Consider the following 17,994-nt stretch of genomic DNA (forward strand, 5'->3'; position numbering starts at 1 on the left):
CCCCCCCGGAGGAGAGGTACCCTGCAGATGATCATGTGGACCCCCGGAGGAGAGGTACCCGGCGGATGATCATGTGGACCCCCCGAGGGGAGGATAAACATGGATCTGTTCTTTATTAAGCCCGAGCAATGCTTCCGACTCCGCAGGAACACATGGAAGCAGTTTGGGGAAGCTGTGCCGGGGAAAGGCCTGCGATATTTCACATTTGTGTCATCTGCGATATTCACAGCACTTGGGGGGGGGGGGGGGGGGGACACACGCCTGCTGTCCCCAGGTAAACTTTTATTGATACAGATGAATTATATGAGGTTTCTGAAGTTGAAGAAAGCAGCATCACATTACATTAAATCACAGAGAAGTTCTACCTAATAAAAAGTGAGCTATTAGCAGACCTTAAAGCAGATCTAAACTCAGGCGTACGTTAAAAAGGGGCGCTGGGAAAAAAGGGCGCGGGGTTTTAAACGATAAGCATGGATAACGTTTAAAAATGTATTGTACTGTATTTCGTTTAAAATTAATGTTTTATAAAGTTATAAATCATTAAATAATGTGCATTAAATCGGCAATTGTAAAAACGTAAATCTTTCGTTTAAATAGTGAAACGTATAATAACGTTTAAAAAAAAATTACTAAGTAACCCTCCCTGTACCTACCCCTAACCCCTAGACCCCCCTGTTAGTGCCTAAACCTAAGACCCCCCTGTTGGTGCCTAAACCTAAGACCCCCCCTGTTGGTGCCTAAACCTAAGACCCCCTGTTGGTGCCTAAACCTAAGACCCCCCTGTTGGTGCCTAAACCTAAAACCCCCTGTTGGTACCTAAACCTAAGACCCCCCTGTTGGTGCCTAAACCTAAGACCCCCCTGTTGGTGCCTAAACCTAAGACCCCCCTGTTGGTGCCTAAACCTAAGACCCCCCTGTTGGTGCCTAAACCTAAGACCCCCCTGTGATAAGCATTAATAACGTTTCAAAAACATATTGTGCGGTTTTTTCGTTTAAAAATAATGTTAAAAAAAAAAAAAAAAAAATTGTACTGTTTTTCGTTTAAAAATAATGTTTGAAAAAAATATTGTACTGTTTTTCGTTTAAAAATAATATTAAAAAAATGTATAAATCATTAAATAATGTGTAATCATGAGAAGCAGTAATAAAACATTAAGTCTCCGGGCGCCGCTTTTAAAACGTTATTTTTCTCCGGCGCCCTTTTTTCCTATCGGGCGCCCATTAAACGATATTTATTATGGGAGTGAATGGCGGCGCCCGATTTGTCCACTAGCCTCAGGCGCCCTTTTTTACTGTACCGCTAAACTCAGAACTTCCTCTCTGCTCCAAACGATAAACAGCAGCATAATAACCTTTAAAGGGAACCTAAACTGACAAGGATATGGATTTTTCCTTTTCCTCCTGCTGATCCTGTGTCTCTAATACTTTCAGCCACAGCCCCTCAAGCATGCAGATCAGGTGCTCTGACTGAAGTCATGAACATTGTGTGTTTACAAATTAGCTGCTCTGTCGAGGCTGCCAATATTCCTGAGCTGACACAGCTGAGAGATCAAATTACAGTTGTGATTAGTCACAGATGAGGGGAAATTTAACAGGCTAAACTCTCTAAATACAAACAGGGTGGATTTCTCTAGGTTTTCCTTTTGTCCTGTGCAGAAGTTTAGGTTCACTTTCAAGAGCGACTGTAGTGAAAATGACAATTAATAAAATTACTCCATACAAGAGAGAGATTACAATGAAGGGGTGGGGCTTACCGCTCATTGTGCAGCGCCATTCTGGGCGGGTCCAGGTTGGGGTTCTCCATAGACTCCATCTGGGAGCAGCGGAGGTAGTAGTAGAGGGCGTGCAGGGAGTCCGGGGACCATGTGATGTGCTGGGTGTGCCGGGTCTGCCGTACGGGACTCATGCCAGGCCTCAGGGTGTTCAGACACTGCATGTGGTGCATGGCCCGCGACACCAAGTCACCTACAGGCAGAAAACAAGAGTCACTTGTGGCAATAAACAGGATCTCTGTTCCCAAAGTCTCATACAGCCGGGAGACGAGACCCCGGACATCCCTTACCAGTTCACCAGGTGGCCTCCCTGGAACCAGCTTTGGTACAAATCACTGGATATCAGGAACACCCCACAAGACTGGCTGTTCTGGAGATGCATCCAGCCAATATAATTTGGCCCTCGTAAAAGTTGAAAATCTGCTAGATGCCGCAAACAAATCACGATTGATTTTGGCCAAATTTGATCTATTCTGTCAATCGTGCCTGATGGAAGATTTCGCTCAATCCACCCCAGTTCGGGAGCATGTCGCCATTGTTGCAGTTTGATTTTGAGCCAACCGAGCAGCGGAGTTTACACTCACCTACTCCCTCTTCCACCTGAGCCTCTTCAATCTCGCTGTGTGTCATGTGACTAAACACTAGAGGCCAAACACTAGAGGTCTCTTGTGGTCACGTAAGGTACATGCCACGCTGCCCCTAGTGTTCATCACGTGACACACAGTTCCCCAGGAGAAGAGACACAGGAAGAAGCTCTGACCGGGGAGAAAGCACTGGCGGAGTCGGCAGGAAGTTTGGGCGCAGCCAAAGGCGCCCATTGAAATAGCGTGATTGAGGGGAAATTTAGCAACAAATTGTGGGGGGGAGTTGTTAAGGCTAGGCAGGGGGGGGGGGGGGGTTAAGGTTAGGCTTGGGGGGGTGGCTAATGCTAGGCAGGGGTGGTTAGGGTTAGGTGTGGGGGAAGTGGTGGTTAATGTTAAAGGGGGGGGGGGGGGGAAGTAAGGTTAGGCAAGTCTGTGGTTAAGTTAATGTTAGGCGTGGAGGGGGTGGTTAATGGTAGGTGGGGGGTGGTTAAGGTTAGGCATCGGTGGAGTAGTGGTTAAGGTTAATCAGGGGGTTGGGTAAGGTTAGGCAAGCGTGTGGTTTAGGTTAGGTGCGGGGGGGGGGGGTTAATCTTAGGCTGGTGGTGGTTAAGGTTAGGTGAGGGTGTTGTGGAGGTTAGGCAAAGGGTTGTTAATGTTAGGCGGGGGTGGTTAATGTTAGGCGGGGGTGGTTAATGTTAGGCGGGGGTGGTTAAGGTTAGCCGGAGGGTGGTTAAGGTTAGGCGGAGGGTGGTTAAGGTTAGGCGGAGGGTGGTTAAGGTTAGGCGGAGGGTGGTTAAGGTTAGGCGGAGGGGAGGTTAATGTTAGGCAGGGGTGGTTAAGGTTAGGCGGAGGGTGGTTAAGGTTAGGCGGAGGGTGGTTAAGGTTAGGCGTAGGCGTGGTTAATGTTAGGCGGGGGTGGTTAATGTTAGGCGGGGTTGGTTAAGGTTAGGCGGGGGTGGTAAAGGTTAGGCGGGGGGTGGTAAAGGTTAGGCGGGGGGTGGTAAAGGTTAGGCGGGGGGTGATTAAGGTTAGGCGTAGGGGTGGTTAATGTTAGGCGGGGGGGGGGGGAAGTAAGGTTAGGCAAGTCTGTGGTTAAGTTAATGTTAGGCGTGGAGGGGGTGGTTAATGGTAGGTGGGGGGTGGTTAAGGTTAGGCATCGGGGGAGTGGTGGTTAAGGTTAATCAGGGGGTTGGGTAAGGTTAGGCAAGCGTGTGGTTTAGGTTAGGTGCGGGGGGGGGGGGTTAATCTTAGGCAGGTGGTGGTTAAGGTTAGGTGAGGGTGTTGTGGAGGTTAGGCAAAGGGTTGTTAATGTTAGGCGGGGGTGGTTAATGTTAGGCGGGGGTGGTTAAGGTTAGGCGGGGGTGGTTAAGGTTAGGCGGAGGGTGGTTAAGGTTAGGCGGAGGGTGGTTAAGGTTAGGCGGAGGGGAGGTTAATGTTAGGCAGGGGTGGTTAAGGTTAGGCGGAGGGTGGTTAAGGTTAGGCGGAGGGTGGTTAATGTTAGGCGTAGGCGTGGTTAATGTTAGGCGGGGTTGGTTAATGTTAGGCGGGGTTGGTTAAGGTTAGGCGGGGGTGGTTAAGGTTAGGCGGGGGTGGTAAAGGTTAGGCGGGGGGTGATTAAGGTTAGGCGGGGGTGGTAAAGGTTAGGCGGGGGTGGTAAAGGTTAGGCGTAGGGGTGGTTAATGTTAGGCGTAGAGGTGGTTAAGGTTAGGCGGGGGGTGGTTAAGGTTAGGCGTAGGGGTGGTTAATGTTAGGCGGAGGGTGGTTAATGTTAGGCGTAGGGGTGGTTAATGTTAGGCGGGGGGTGGTTAATGTTAGGTGTAGGGTAAGGGGTGGTTAATGTTAGGCGGGGGGTGGTTAATGTTAGGCGTAGGGGTGGTTAATGTTAGGCGTAGGGGTGGTTAATGTTAGGCGTAGGGGTGGTTAAGGTTAGGTGCAGGGTCAGGGGTGGTTAATGTTAGGCGGGGGGTGATTAATGTTAGGCGGGGGGTGATTAATGTTAGGCGGGGGTGGTTAATGTTAAGCGTAGGGGTGGTTAATGTTAGGCGGAGGGTGATTAATGTTAGGCGTAGGGGTGGTTAATGTTAGGCGGGGGGTGGTTAATGTTAGGCGTAGGGGTGGTTAATGTTAGGCGGAGGGTGGTTAATGTTAGGCGGAGGGTGGTTAATGTTAGGTGTAGGGGTGGTTAATGTTAGGCGGAGGGTGGTTAATGTTAGGCGTAGGTGTGGTTAATGTTAGGCTGGGGGTGGTTAATGTTAGGCGTAGGGGTGGTTAATGTTAGGCGGAGGGTGGTTAATGTTAGGCGGAGGGTGGTTAATGTTAGGCGTAGGGTGGTTAATGTTAGGCGTAGGGGTGGTTAATGTTAGGCGGGGGGTGGTTAATGTTAGGCGGGGGGTGGTTAATGTTAGGCGTAGGGGTGGTTAATGTTAGGCGTAGGGGTGATTAATGTTAGGCGTAGGGGTGGTTAATGTTAGGCGGGGGGTGGTTAATGTTAGGCGGGGGGTGGTTAATGTTAGGCGTAGGGGTGGTTACTGTTAGGCGTAGGGGTGGTTAAGGTTAGGCGTAGGGGTGGTTAATGTTAGGTGGGGGGTGGTTAAGGTTAGGCGTAGGGGTGGTTAATGTTAGGCGTAGGGGTGGTTAATGTTAGGTGTAGGGGTGGTTAATGTTAGGCGTAGGGGTGGTTAATGTTAGGCGTAGGGGTGGTTAATGTTAGGCGGGGGGTAGTTAATGTTAGGCGTAGGGGTGGTTAATGTTAGGCGGGGGGTGGTTAATGTTAGGCGTAGGGGTGGTTAATGTTAGGCGTAGGGGTGGTTAATGTTAGGCGGGAGGTGGTTAATGTTAGGCGTAGGGGTGGTTAATGTTAGGCGGGGGGTGGTTAAGGTTAGGCGTAGGGGTGGTTAATGTTAGGCGTAGGGGTGGTTAATGTTAGGCGTAGGGGTGGTTAATGTTAGGCGGGGGGTGGTTAATGTTAGGCGTAGGGGTGGTTAATGTTAGGCGTAGGGGTGGTTAATGTTAGGCGGGGGGTGGTTAATGTTAGGCGTAGGGGTGGTTAAGGTTAGGCGTAGGGGTGGTTAATGTTAGGCGTAGGGGTGGTTAATGTTAGGCGGGGGTGGTTAATGTTAGGCGGGGGTGGTTAATGTTAGGCGGGGGTGGTTAATGTTAGGTGGGGGGTGGTTAAGGTTAGGCGGAGGGTGGTTAAGGTTAGGCGGGGGGTGGTTAATGTTAGTCACCCAGACCCAAGCCCTGCCCCTATTGCCCTGTACAATAATGGCAGTGGAGCATGTGCACCTGCCTCACTGCAGAAGACAATCACTGTGAGAGCTGTCTGAACTCGGACTCTTAGGCCTCGATTCACCAAGCGGTGATAACTCAGTTATCACGCCTAAAGTACTTTAGGCGTGATAACCTCTTCACCACTGAGTTATCACCGCTTTTGCCTGCTCTTCGCGCGAAGTTATCGCGCGTACGCGCGTGCGCGCGTACGCGCGCAAGAGCGCGCGCAAAGTCCCATAGGGCTTAATGGGCACTTCGCGCGAAGCACGGTGCGCTGCGCGCGTAGCACACCGCGCTACGCGCGCAAAACTTTGCGCGCGGGAGTTCGCGTGAAGCCCTGCTTATCATGCCTAAAGTGACTTTAGGCGTGATAAGGGGCTTTTCACCGCGGTGCAAACACTTTGCACCGCTTGGTGAATCAAGCTCTTAATGTCCAGTAAAGGACCCTTGATCCACACAGTGATATTAAATCATAGGAAAGAAAGAGCACCAGATCATATCAAATGAAACCAAAGTTCCAGTTGTTGAGCAAACAAACAGTTCAATAGTATGCAGTATCTTCACGCAACAGCAAGGGCTGTTACATATTTCCAGAGCCAGCAGATGCATTAAGCCAAGGTCATGTTAGCCTCTTGATCAATATAGCAACAGGGACCATCCAGCAGGTGCAGTGAGTCAAAACAACATTAGCCTCGAATTTGCATTATTAACAATTAACATTAATGGTGGTTAATGTTAGGCGGGGGTGGTTAAGGTTAAGTGTAGGGTAAGGGGTGGTTAATGTTAGGCGGGGGTAGTTAAGGTTAGGCGGGGGTGGTTAAGGTTAGGCGGAGGGTGGTTAAGGTTAGGCGGAGGGTGGTTAAGGTTAGGCGGAGGGTGGTTAAGGTTAGGCGGAGGGTGGTTAAGGTTAGGCGGGGGTGGTTAATGTTAGGCGGGGGGTGGTTAATGTTAGGGGGACAGAGGAGTGTAAGCTCCACTACCCACCCCCTGCTCAGCCTGAGCAGGGGGGGGTCTGGGAGAGCTGGGGATCCGCCAAGCAGTATGCACAGACTTTCAATAGATTAAATGATGAAAGAGCAGAGCAGGATCATCCATCCGGCAACCTAGGCAGATACCTGGGGCCCAGTGGGTGTGACGGGGCCCACCTGCCACCTTCTCTGACCTTTTACCACTTCAGCTTACCAAAAGGAGCACAAGGTGGCCCCAAATATACTACCGTGCCTAGGGCCCCATTACACCTCAATCCATCTCTGCCTAACAGAGATCCATCTGTTGACCACATTCACTGGTGTATGGCCAGCTTTACACTTCCCAATATTCCTACTTCCTCACGTGTCCTAAAGAACTGACCCTTCACTTCCTGCCGCATATACCCCACTTCCTGTCAGCTGCCCTTGTAATGAGATAATCTAGGTCAGAGATAATAGGGCCCTAGGCACGGTAGTAGATTTGGCGCCCCTTGTGGTCCTTTTGGTAAGCTGAATTAGAGAGAGGTCAGAGAAGATATCCGTGGGGCCCCTTGCCACCCACTACGCCCCAGGCACCTGCTAGGTTGCCTGGTGGATAATCCTGCTGTGATCTATGTTATTCACATCACTGTTCAGCAGTCTTCATGTGGCTGGTCGGTGGTGTACAGCATCGCATTATACTCACTCAGCTCCGAGATGCTGCCCACACAGGTGGCGAGGAGGGACTGCTCCAAAGTGCGCAACTCCAGGTGTGTGTAGGCGTCCGTGGTGTCATCTCTCGCCAGCGAGGTCTCTTTATATGGACTGAAATATGGAGGGAGCGACAAAACACCTGGAAACCACAAGAGAGAAACCACATTACACACTGAAGAGTCTCTTAGTATTATTATGTATTTATATCAAACAAACAACAAACACAGAACACTTATATCGCGCTTTTCTCCTGGCGGACTCAAAGCGCCAGAGCTGCAGCCACTAGGACGCGCTCTATAGGCAGTAGCAGTATTAGGGAGACTTGCATAAGGTCTCCTACTGAATAGGTGCTGGCTTACTGAACAGGCAGAGCCCAGATTCAAACCCTGGTCTCCTGTGTCAGAGGCAGAGCCCTTATCCATGACACCATCCAGCTATATATATATATATATATATATATATATATATATATATATATATATATATATATATATATATATATATATATATATATATATATATATATATATATATATATATATATATATATATATATAGCACTGACATCTTCTGCAGCACTTTACAGAGTACATAGTCCTGTCACTGACTGTCCTCAGAGGAGCTCACACTCTAACCCTACCATAGTCATAGTCTAATGTCCTACCATATTATTACTATGTATTTATATAGCTCTGACATCTTCTGCAGCACTGTACAGAGTACATAGTCATGTCACTGACTGTCCTCAGAGGAGCTCACAATCTAATCCTGCCATATTGTTATATGGAGTTTGTCTCCCAGACCGGTGAAGCTGGGGAATGTGTAGCGGGGCCGGCGATGTAATACATAAAATCTGTCCATTTCCTACTGGCGTAGACGTGGATAACGTGCTGGCGCTGAGCCCTCCTGTATATTATTCCACTCACCCGTATAAAGCGGCGAATGCGCAGGAATGAGTTCTGAGGAGAGCTTCTGGAATTCTCCTCCAAACATCTTCCTGAGGCCGATAACTTCAGCAGACGGGGAAAGTATAGACAGTATTCGCTCCTCGAGTCCAGCCGACAAGCACTCTACTGCGTACAATGGTGATTCTGAGAGCAGCTAACGAAATCCGTCACGGGAAAGTCTCGGGAGGCGATTTATTTATTTATTTAAGGGCCAACAGGCTCAGGACCAGAAAAATGTCATTATTGGCTCCTGAAATAATGGTATTTTTTACTTCGAGTGCCAGACGTTACTACCCAGCATGCCTCATTTTCGGTGATGTAGGGGGCCCCATACACATTTGAGATTCCCTCCAGAGACGCTCTTTATTGACCATCCAGCGTATGTACGTAGCTTAACCACTTGAGGACCACAGTCTTTTCGCCCCTTAAGGACCAGAGCCTTTTTTTCCATTCAGACCACTGCAGCTTTCACGGTTTATTGCTCGGTCATGCAACCTACCACCTAAATGAATTTTACCTCCTTTTCTTGTCACTAATACAGCTTTCTTTTGGTGCGATTTGATTGCTGCTGCGAGTTTTAGTTTTTAATATATTTATCAAAAAAAGACATGAATTTTGTCAAAAAAATGACTTTTTTAACTTTCTGTGCTGACATTTTTCAAATAAAGTAAAATTTTCTATACATTTGAGCGCGAAAGTTATTCTGCTACAGGTCTTTGAAAAAAAAAACATTCAGTGTATATTTATTGGATTGGGTAAAAGTTATAGCGTTTACAAACTATGGTGCCAAAAGTGAATTTTCCCATTTGGAAGCATCTCTTACTTTTCTGACCACCTGTCATGTTTCTTGAGGTGCTAAAATTCCAGGATAGTATAAATACCCCCCAAATGACCCCATTTTGGAAAGAAGACATCCCAAAGTATTCAGTGAGAGCATGGTGAGTTCATAGAAGATTTTATTTTTTGTCACAAGTTAGCGGAAAATGACACTTTGTGACAAAAAAAAAAAAAAAAAAAAGTTTCCATTTCTTCTAACTTGCGACAAAAAAAAAATGAAATCTGCCACGGACTCACCATGCCCCTCTCTGAATACCTTGAAGTGTCTACTTTCCAAAATGAAGTCATTTGTGGGGTGTGTTCACTGTCCTGGCATTTTGGGGGGTGCCTAATTGTAAGCACCCCTGTAAAGCCTAAAGATGCTCATTGGACTTTGGGTCCCTTAGCGCAGTTAGGCTGCAAAAAAGTACCACACATGTGGTATTGCCGTACTCAGGAGAAGTAGTATAATGTGTTTTGGGGTGTATTTTTACACATACCCATGCTGGGTGGGAGAAACATCTCCGTAAATGACAATTTTTTTTATTTTTTTTATTTTTTTTTACACACAATTGTCTATTTACAGAGATATTTCTCCCACTCAGCATGGGTATGTGTAAAAATACACCCCAAAACACATTATACTACTTCTCCTGAGTACGGCGATACCACATGTGTGGCACTTTTTTGCACCCTAACTGCGCTAAGGGGCCCAAAGTCCAATGAGTACCTTTAGGATTTCACAGGTCATTTTGCGACATTTGGTTTCAAGACTACTCCTCACGGTTTAGGGCCCCTAAAATGCCAGGGCAGTATAGGAACCCCACAAATGACCCCATTTTCGAAAGAAGACACCCCAAGGTATTCAGTTAGGAGTATGGTGAGTTCATAGAAGATTTTTTTTTGTCACAAGGAAGAACAGATGTAAATAATGCACTGGCGAATTGATAAGGGGGGGTCTGAGGGCAATCTGAGTGTGTGGGCGGGTGATTGGGTGCCCGCTAGGGGCAGATTAGGGTCTAATCTGATGGGTAACAGTGACAGGTGGTGATAGGGGGTGATTGATGGGTAATTAGTGGGTGTTTAGGGTAGAGAACAGATGTAAACACTGTACTTGGGAGGTGATCTGATGTCGGATCTGCGGGCGATCTATTGGTGTGGGTAGGTGATCAGATTGCCCGCAAGGGGCAGGTTAGGGGCTGATTGATGGGTGGCAGTGACAGGGGGTGATTGATGGGTGGCAGTGACAGGGGGTGATTGACAGGTGATCAGTAGGTTATTACAGGGTAGAACAGATGTAAATAATGCACTGGCGAATTGATAAGGGGGGGTCTGAGGGCAATCTGAGCGTGTGGACGGGTGATTGGGTGCCCGCTAGGGGCAGATTAGGGTCTAATCTGATGGGTAACAGTGACAGGTGGTGATAGGGGGTGATTGATGGGTGATTGATGGGTAATTAGTGAGTGTTTAGAGGAGAGAACAGATGTAAACACTGCACTTGGGAGGTGATCTGATGTCGGATCTACAGGCGATCTATTGGTGTGGGTGGGTGATCAGATTGCCCGCAAGGGGCAGGTTAGGGGCTGATTGATGGGTGGCAGTGACAGGGGGTGATTGATGGGTGATTGACAGGTGATCAGTGGGTTATTACAGGGGGGATAGATGCATACAGTACACAGGGGGGGGGGGGTCTGGGGAGAATCTGTGGGGTGGGGGGGTGATCAGGAGGGAGCAGGGGGCAGTTTAGGGTTAAAAAAAAATAGCGTTGACAGATAGTGACAGGGAGTGATTGATGGGTGATTAGGGGGGTGATTGGGCGCAAACAGTGGTCTGGGGGGTGGGTAGGGGGGGGGTCTGATGGGTGCTGTGGGCGATCAGGGGGCAGGGGGGGGGGGGGGGGAAATCAGTGTGCTTGGGTGCAGACTGGGTGGCTGCAGCCTGCCCTGGTGGTCCCTCGGACACTGGGAACACCAGGGCAGGAGGCAGCCTGTATCAGAATCAGAATCACTTTATTTCGCCAAGTACAGCAGAGCTATACTGGGAATTGATTGTGGTACACATGGCATAGACATAGTATAACATGGTATAAGAGGACAGATGCGCAACACATACAACTAACAATGATACAAGTAAAGAAATGCAGTAGAGATATGGATATGGCCTACACGTGAAACAGTCCCGAGGCAACAGTTAGATATGGATATGGCCTACACGTGAAACAGTCCCGAGGCAACAGTTAGATATGGATATGGCCTACACGTGAAACAGTCCCGAGGCAACAGTTAGATATGGATATGGCCTTCACATGAAACAGTCCCGAGGCAACAGTTAGATATGGATATGGCCTTCACATGAAACAGTCCCGAGGCAACAGTTAGATATGGATATGGCCTACACGTGAAACAGTCCTGAGGCAACAGTTAGATATGGATATGGCCTTCACGTGAAACAGTCCCGAGGCAACAGTTAGATATGGATATGGCCTTCACGTGAAGCAGTCCCGAGGCAACAGTTAGATATGGATATGGCCTTCACGTGAAACAGTCCCGAGGCAACAGTTAGATATGGATATGGCCTACACGTGAAACAGTCCTGAGGCAACAGTTAGATATGGATATGGCCTACACGTGAAACAGTCCCGAGGCAACAGTTAGATATGGATATGGCCTACACGTGAAACAGTCCCGAGGCAACAGTTAGATATGGATATGGCCTACACGTGAAACAGTCCCGAGGCAACAGTTAGATATGGATATGGCCTACACGTGAAACAGTCCCGAGGCAACAGTTAGATATGGATATGGCCTACACGTGAAACAGTCCCGAGGCAACAGTTAGATATGGATATGGCCTACACGTGAAACAGTCCCGAGGCAACAGTTAGATATGGATATGGCCTACACGTGAAACAGTCCCGAGGCAACAGTTAGATATGGATATGGCCTTCACATGAAACAGTCCCGAGGCAACAGTTAGATATGGATATGGCCTTCACATGAAACAGTCCCGAGGCAACAGTTAGATATGGATATGGCCTACACGTGAAACAGTCCTGAGGCAACAGTTAGATATGGATATGGCCTTCACATGAAACAGTCCCGAGGCAACAGTTAGATATGGATATGGCCTTCACATGAAACAGTCCCGAGGCAACAGTTAGATATGGATATGGCCTACACGTGAAACAGTCCTGAGGCAACAGTTAGATATGGATATGGCCTTCACGTGAAACAGTCCCGAGGCAACAGTTAGATATGGATATGGCCTTCACGTGAAGCAGTCCCGAGGCAACAGTTAGATATGGATATGGCCTTCACGTGAAACAGTCCCGAGGCAACAGTTAGATATGGATATGGCCTTCACGTGAAGCAGTCTCGAGGCAACAGTTAGATATGGATATGGCCTACACGTGAAACAGTCCCGAGGCAACAGTTAGATATGGATATGGCCTACACGTGAAACAGTCCCGAGGCAACAGTTAGATATGGATATGGCCTTCACGTGAAGCAGTCTCGAGGCAACAGTTAGATATGGATATGGCCTACACGTGAAACAGTCCCGAGGCAACAGTTAGATATGGATATGGCCTTCACATGAAACAGTCCCGAGGCAACAGTTAGATATGGATATGGCCTTCACATGAAACAGTCCCGAGGCAACAGTTAGATATGGATATGGCCTACACGTGAAACAGTCCTGAGGCAACAGTTAGATATGGATATGGCCTTCACGTGAAACAGTCCCGAGGCAACAGTTAGATATGGATATGGCCTTCACGTGAAGCAGTCCCGAGGCAACAGTTAGATATGGATATGGCCTTCACGTGAAACAGTCCCGAGGCAACAGTTAGATATGGATATGACCTACACGTGAAACAGTCCCGAGGCAACAGTTAGATATGGATATGGCCTACACGTGAAACAGTCCCGAGGCAACAGTTAGATATGGATATGGCCTACACGTGAAACAGTCCCGAGGCAACAGTTAGATATGGATATGGCCTACACGTGAAACAGTCCCGAGGCAACAGTTAGATATGGATATGGCCTACACGTGAAACAGTCCCGAGGCAACAGTTAGATATGGATATGGCCTACACGTGAAACAGTCCCGAGGCAACAGTTAGATATGGATATGGCCTACACGTGAAACAGTCCCGAGGCAACAGTTAGATATGGATATGGCCTTCACATGAAACAGTCCCGAGGCAACAGTTAGATATGGATATGGCCTTCACATGAAACAGTCCCGAGGCAACAGTTAGATATGGATATGGCCTACACGTGAAACAGTCCTGAGGCAACAGTTAGATATGGATATGGCCTTCACATGAAACAGTCCCGAGGCAACAGTTAGATATGGATATGGCCTTCACATGAAACAGTCCCGAGGCAACAGTTAGATATGGATATGGCCTTCACATGAAACAGTCCCGAGGCAACAGTTAGATATGGATATGGCCTACACGTGAAACAGTCCCGAGGCAACAGTTAGATATGGATATGGCCTTCACGTGAAGCAGTCTCGAGGCAACAGTTAGATATGGATATGGCCTACACGTGAAACAGTCCCGAGGCAACAGTTAGATATGGATATGGCCTTCACATGAAACAGTCCCGAGGCAACAGTTAGATATGGATATGGCCTACACGTGAAACAGTCCCGAGGCAACAGTTAGATATGGATATGGCCTACACGTGAAACAGTCCCGAGGCAACAGTTAGATATGGATATGGCCTTCACGTGAAACAGTCCCGAGGCAACAGTTAGATATGGATATGGCCTACACGTGAAACAGTCCCGAGGCAACAGTTAGATATGGATATGGCCTACACGTGAAACAGTCCCGAGGCAACAGTTAGATATGGATATGGCCAACACGTGAAACAGTCCCGAGGCAACAGTTAGATATGGATATGGCCTACACGTGAAATAGTCCCGAGGCAACAGTTAGATATGGATATGGCCTTCACGTGAAACAGTCCTGAGGCAACAGTTAGATATGGATATGGCCTTCACGTGAAACAGTCCTGAGGCAACAGTTAGATATGGATATGGCCTTCACGTGAAGCAGTCCTGAGGCAACAGTTAGATATGGATATGGCCTACACGTGAAACAGTCCCGAGGCAACAGTTAGATATGGATATGGCCTACACGTGAAACAGTCCCGAGGCAACAGTTACCGGTAGATATGGATATGGCCTTCACGTGAAACAGTCCTGAGGCAACAGTTAGATATGGATATGGCCTTCACGTGAAGCAGTCCTGAGGCAACAGTTAGATATGGATATGGCCTACACGTGAAACAGTCCCGAGGCAACAGTTAGATATGGATATGGCCTACACGTGAAACAGTCCCGAGGCAACAGTTAGATATGGATATGGCCTTCACGTGAAACAGTCCTGAGGCAACAGTTAGATATGGATATGGCCTACACGTGAAACAGTCCTGAGGCAACAGTTAGATATGGATATGGCCTTCACGTGAAGCAGTCCCGAGGCATAGGCTTTGTATACATTACAAAACCTATTATACATAGGTGCAGCGGCGATCCGGGTGCTAGTAACCCGCCGGCGCTTCCGAACGTCCGGCGGGTTACAGCGCGAGGGGGGCGGAGCCAGTCGCCGGCGGCTGATCGCGTCACGAATGACGCGATCGCTGCATAACCACGCCCGCAGCCGCCCCGCCGATGGGCGTATTGCGGTCGTTTAGGCACGGTCTTTGCCGCCGCCCATCGGCTGGGGGCGGTCCTCAAGTGGTTAAAGGACACCTGAAGTGAGAGTGATATGGAGGCTGCCATACTTATTTTCCTTTAAACAATGCACATTGCCAGGTTGTCCTGCCGATCTTCTGCCTCTAATATTTTTAACCACAGACCCTGAACAAGCATGCAGCAGATCAGGTGCTCTGATTGAAGTGTGACTGGATTAGCTGCTTGCTTGTTTCTGGTGAGATTCAGAGACTACTGCATCCAAAGAGATCAGAAAGGCTGCCGGGCAACTGGTATTGTCTATAAGGAAGGGGCAGCACAGTGGCGTAGTGGTTAGCGCTCTCGCCTTGCAGCACTGGGTCGTCGGTTCAAATCCTAGCCAGGGCAAAGTCTGCTAGGAGTTTGTATGTTCTCCCCATGTCTGTGTGGGTTACTCCTCTTCCTCTCTCCGGTTTTCTGACACACCCAAAAACATACAGAGAAGTTAAAGCGGACGAAAACCAAACATTTTTTTTAAATTTAAAATATTTAGTTGATTTCTCTGACACATACAAAGATAAATAAACACTCCTTCAAGCCTATGAGCATTTCAGTGCATGCTTTTCACCCTTCTCTTTCCATAACTAGGGTTATACAGGTGGCAGCCATTACTTCTTGGTTAGAAGGTTGGTTGCTTAGTAGGAGGTTTTAGATCATGAGTGTGTTTGTCATCAGCTACCCTCCCTCACAGGGGCGTCGTCTATGTGAAATCTCACACAAGCTGAGATCACCTCCCCTGTGACATCATCAGTAGCAGCCTGTGTTTTGTTTTTATCTCCTCCACCAGTCTGCCAGATTCTGTCCCGGCAATATGAAAGGAAGGGAGGGGTTCCTCCAATAAATGTAACATATTTTATATTTGTCATCATACGGCTGAGAAAAGGCTGCTATTTATTATTATAAGTTAGAAAATAGATTTTATTTCTGAAATCTCGTATTTTTAATTTAGGTCCACTTTAATTGGCTTCCTCCCTAAATTGGCCCTAGACTACGATACAGACATATGACAATGGTAGGGATTAGATTGTGAGCTCCTCTGAGGGACAAGACAATATACTCTGCGCAGCACTGCTGAAGATGTCAGCGCTACATAAATAACAAAAAATATAATAATAATAGTCTTCGGGTGGCGCATCTCTTCTCAGCACGGCGATAGAATGATTTCAGTTGTTGCCTGGATACCTTTTCCGGGGTAGTGAAGAACAAATGTGATATAAATTGGCAGCTCACAGTCAGCTGCGCAGAGGCGATTAGCGAACGTACACGGAAGAGCGATTATGGAAGCGCTAGGGATGAGATGGTGAACAGTCGGGGGAGGGGGGTGGAAGCCTGGCCACACTTCACAGGTACATCTGCACGACACAGATAGAGGGAGTACAAGTATGTCTGCCGAGCTGCCAATTCCTCGCAGGTAACTCTTCCAGCTGGACGCCGCACAATCCCATCGCTGAAGCGTCGAGCGCACAACCGTTTGAAAGCAGATCCGTTTCAGTTTTCATGAAGCCCGAGAGGTTTATAAGTCTATCAGCCAAGAGTTTGTAAATGAGGAACAGGACGTGCGCTGCCAGAGCGTGGATTTACCTCCGGATTCCACACATATGGAAGATGAGACAATAGACTCCGCTGGGGCAGGATCAGAGACGGGTCAGGTGACCAGGCACGATGCAGCCCCGCCCCCCAGGGGTTGCTCAATTAGTTGGCAGCAAAATGTATAGGAATGCCTGGCTCGGAGGGACGGGTAGCGGTGGGCCTCCATATGTACTGCTGGATTAGAAGGAGGAGGAAGGCCGATATTCTGAATTCTGATTACACCTCAAACCTTTCTGTGTATGGACAAAGCAAGGAAATGGTGCAAGCTAGCCATATATGGGGAAATAGTGACCCGACTCAGCAAGTCACTGGTTACTCCTCAATTAGAAATCGACTGAGGAGTAGATATTGATGTGTCATCTGCAGGGGCTGATTTCTGGAGAGGCCACGACCTTGGGTGCTAAAAAAAAAAAAGTAAAAAAGTAAAAGAAAGCTAAAAAAAAAAAAAGTAAAAAAGCTAAAAAAAAAAAAGTAAAAAAGCTAAAAAAAAAAAAGTAGAGGGACGGCAGGTAGTGGTGGGCTCATGAGTCCCTAAGGACTCGAATTGGTAATTCAAATGAGGCTTAGTTGCCTCAGCTGTGTGGCTGGGAGCAGGGCCAGATTTACCATAAGGCACTGTAGGCACGTGCCTACAGGCGCCTGATGTTGGAAAGGCGGCTCAGTCCCTCCCCAAGCGCCTACCTCCTTTCCTATGTAGAATCCTGAGAGTGTAAATAAGAGGTTACTCACCCTGCTCTCTGCATTCCACCGACCAGATCTCCCTTTATTCAGCGGCACCTCTAGCTACTTAAAAGGGAAGGTTCAGGGACAGTTGGTAAAAAATAAAAATCCGAATCCACTTACCTGGGGCTTCCTCCAGCCCGTGGCAGGCAGGAGGTGCCCTCGGCGCCGCTCCGCAGGCTCTCGGTGGTCTCCGGTGGCCGACCCGACCTGGCCAGGCCGGCGGCCAGGTCGGGCCTCTTCTGCGCTCCATTGTGCGTTCCACGCCGGCGCGCTGACGTCATCGGACGTCCTCCGGGCTGTACTGCGCAGGCTCAGTAGTTCTGAGCCTGCGCAGTACAGCCCAGAGGACGTCCGATGACGTCAGCGCGCCGGCGTGGAACGCAGATTGGAGTGCAGAAGAGGCCCGACCTGGCCGCCGGCCTGGCCAGGTCGGGTCGGCCACCGGAGACCACCGAGAGCCTGCGGAGCGGCGCCGAGGGCACCTCCTGCCTGCCACGGGCTGGAGGAAGCCCCAGGTAAGTGGATTTGGATTTTTATTTTTTACCAACTGTCCCTGAACCTTCCCTTTAATGAGGGTACTTCTGGCTACCTAATGCTAAGGGACACCCGTAGCTACCTATGACGGGCAAGGGAAGTAAGATGTAGTTCGGCGGGGGTGTGTAGGTTCATGGAGGGCGGAGTCTAAGGTGACAGGACATCTGTGCCTATAGGCTCCTGTGCGGGAAATCCGGGCGTGGCTGGGAGAGAGAGGGTTAGTTGCCCATAAGTCTATGGGACGTGTTACAAGACTCACTACCGCACACTTCCTCCTTCGAGCCGGAAGAAGGAAAGGCGCTGTAGTGAGTCTTGCAACGCGTCCCATAGACTTATGGGTAACTAA

General features: G+C 48.6%; 1 protein-coding gene across 2 annotated transcripts in view; it reads right to left on the reverse strand.

Moving 5' to 3' along the window:
- Window positions 1-17,994, reverse strand: part of ABTB2 (ankyrin repeat and BTB domain containing 2) — a 243,570-nt gene that overhangs the window by 52,519 nt on the left and 173,057 nt on the right. For both annotated transcript variants that reach the window (XM_068261483.1, XM_068261482.1), the window contains exons 2-3: window positions 7,280-7,426; window positions 1,755-1,965 (exon numbers count right to left, since the gene is read on the reverse strand). In XM_068261483.1, coding sequence (XP_068117584.1) covers window positions 1,755-1,945 — 191 coding nt within the window. In that variant the 5' untranslated portion in view covers window positions 1,946-1,965; window positions 7,280-7,426. The remainder of the gene's footprint in view (window positions 1-1,754; window positions 1,966-7,279; window positions 7,427-17,994) is intronic.

Source organism: Hyperolius riggenbachi, chromosome 11 (genome assembly GCF_040937935.1).
Source record: "Hyperolius riggenbachi isolate aHypRig1 chromosome 11, aHypRig1.pri, whole genome shotgun sequence".
Classification (NCBI taxonomy): domain Eukaryota; kingdom Metazoa; phylum Chordata; class Amphibia; order Anura; family Hyperoliidae; genus Hyperolius; species Hyperolius riggenbachi.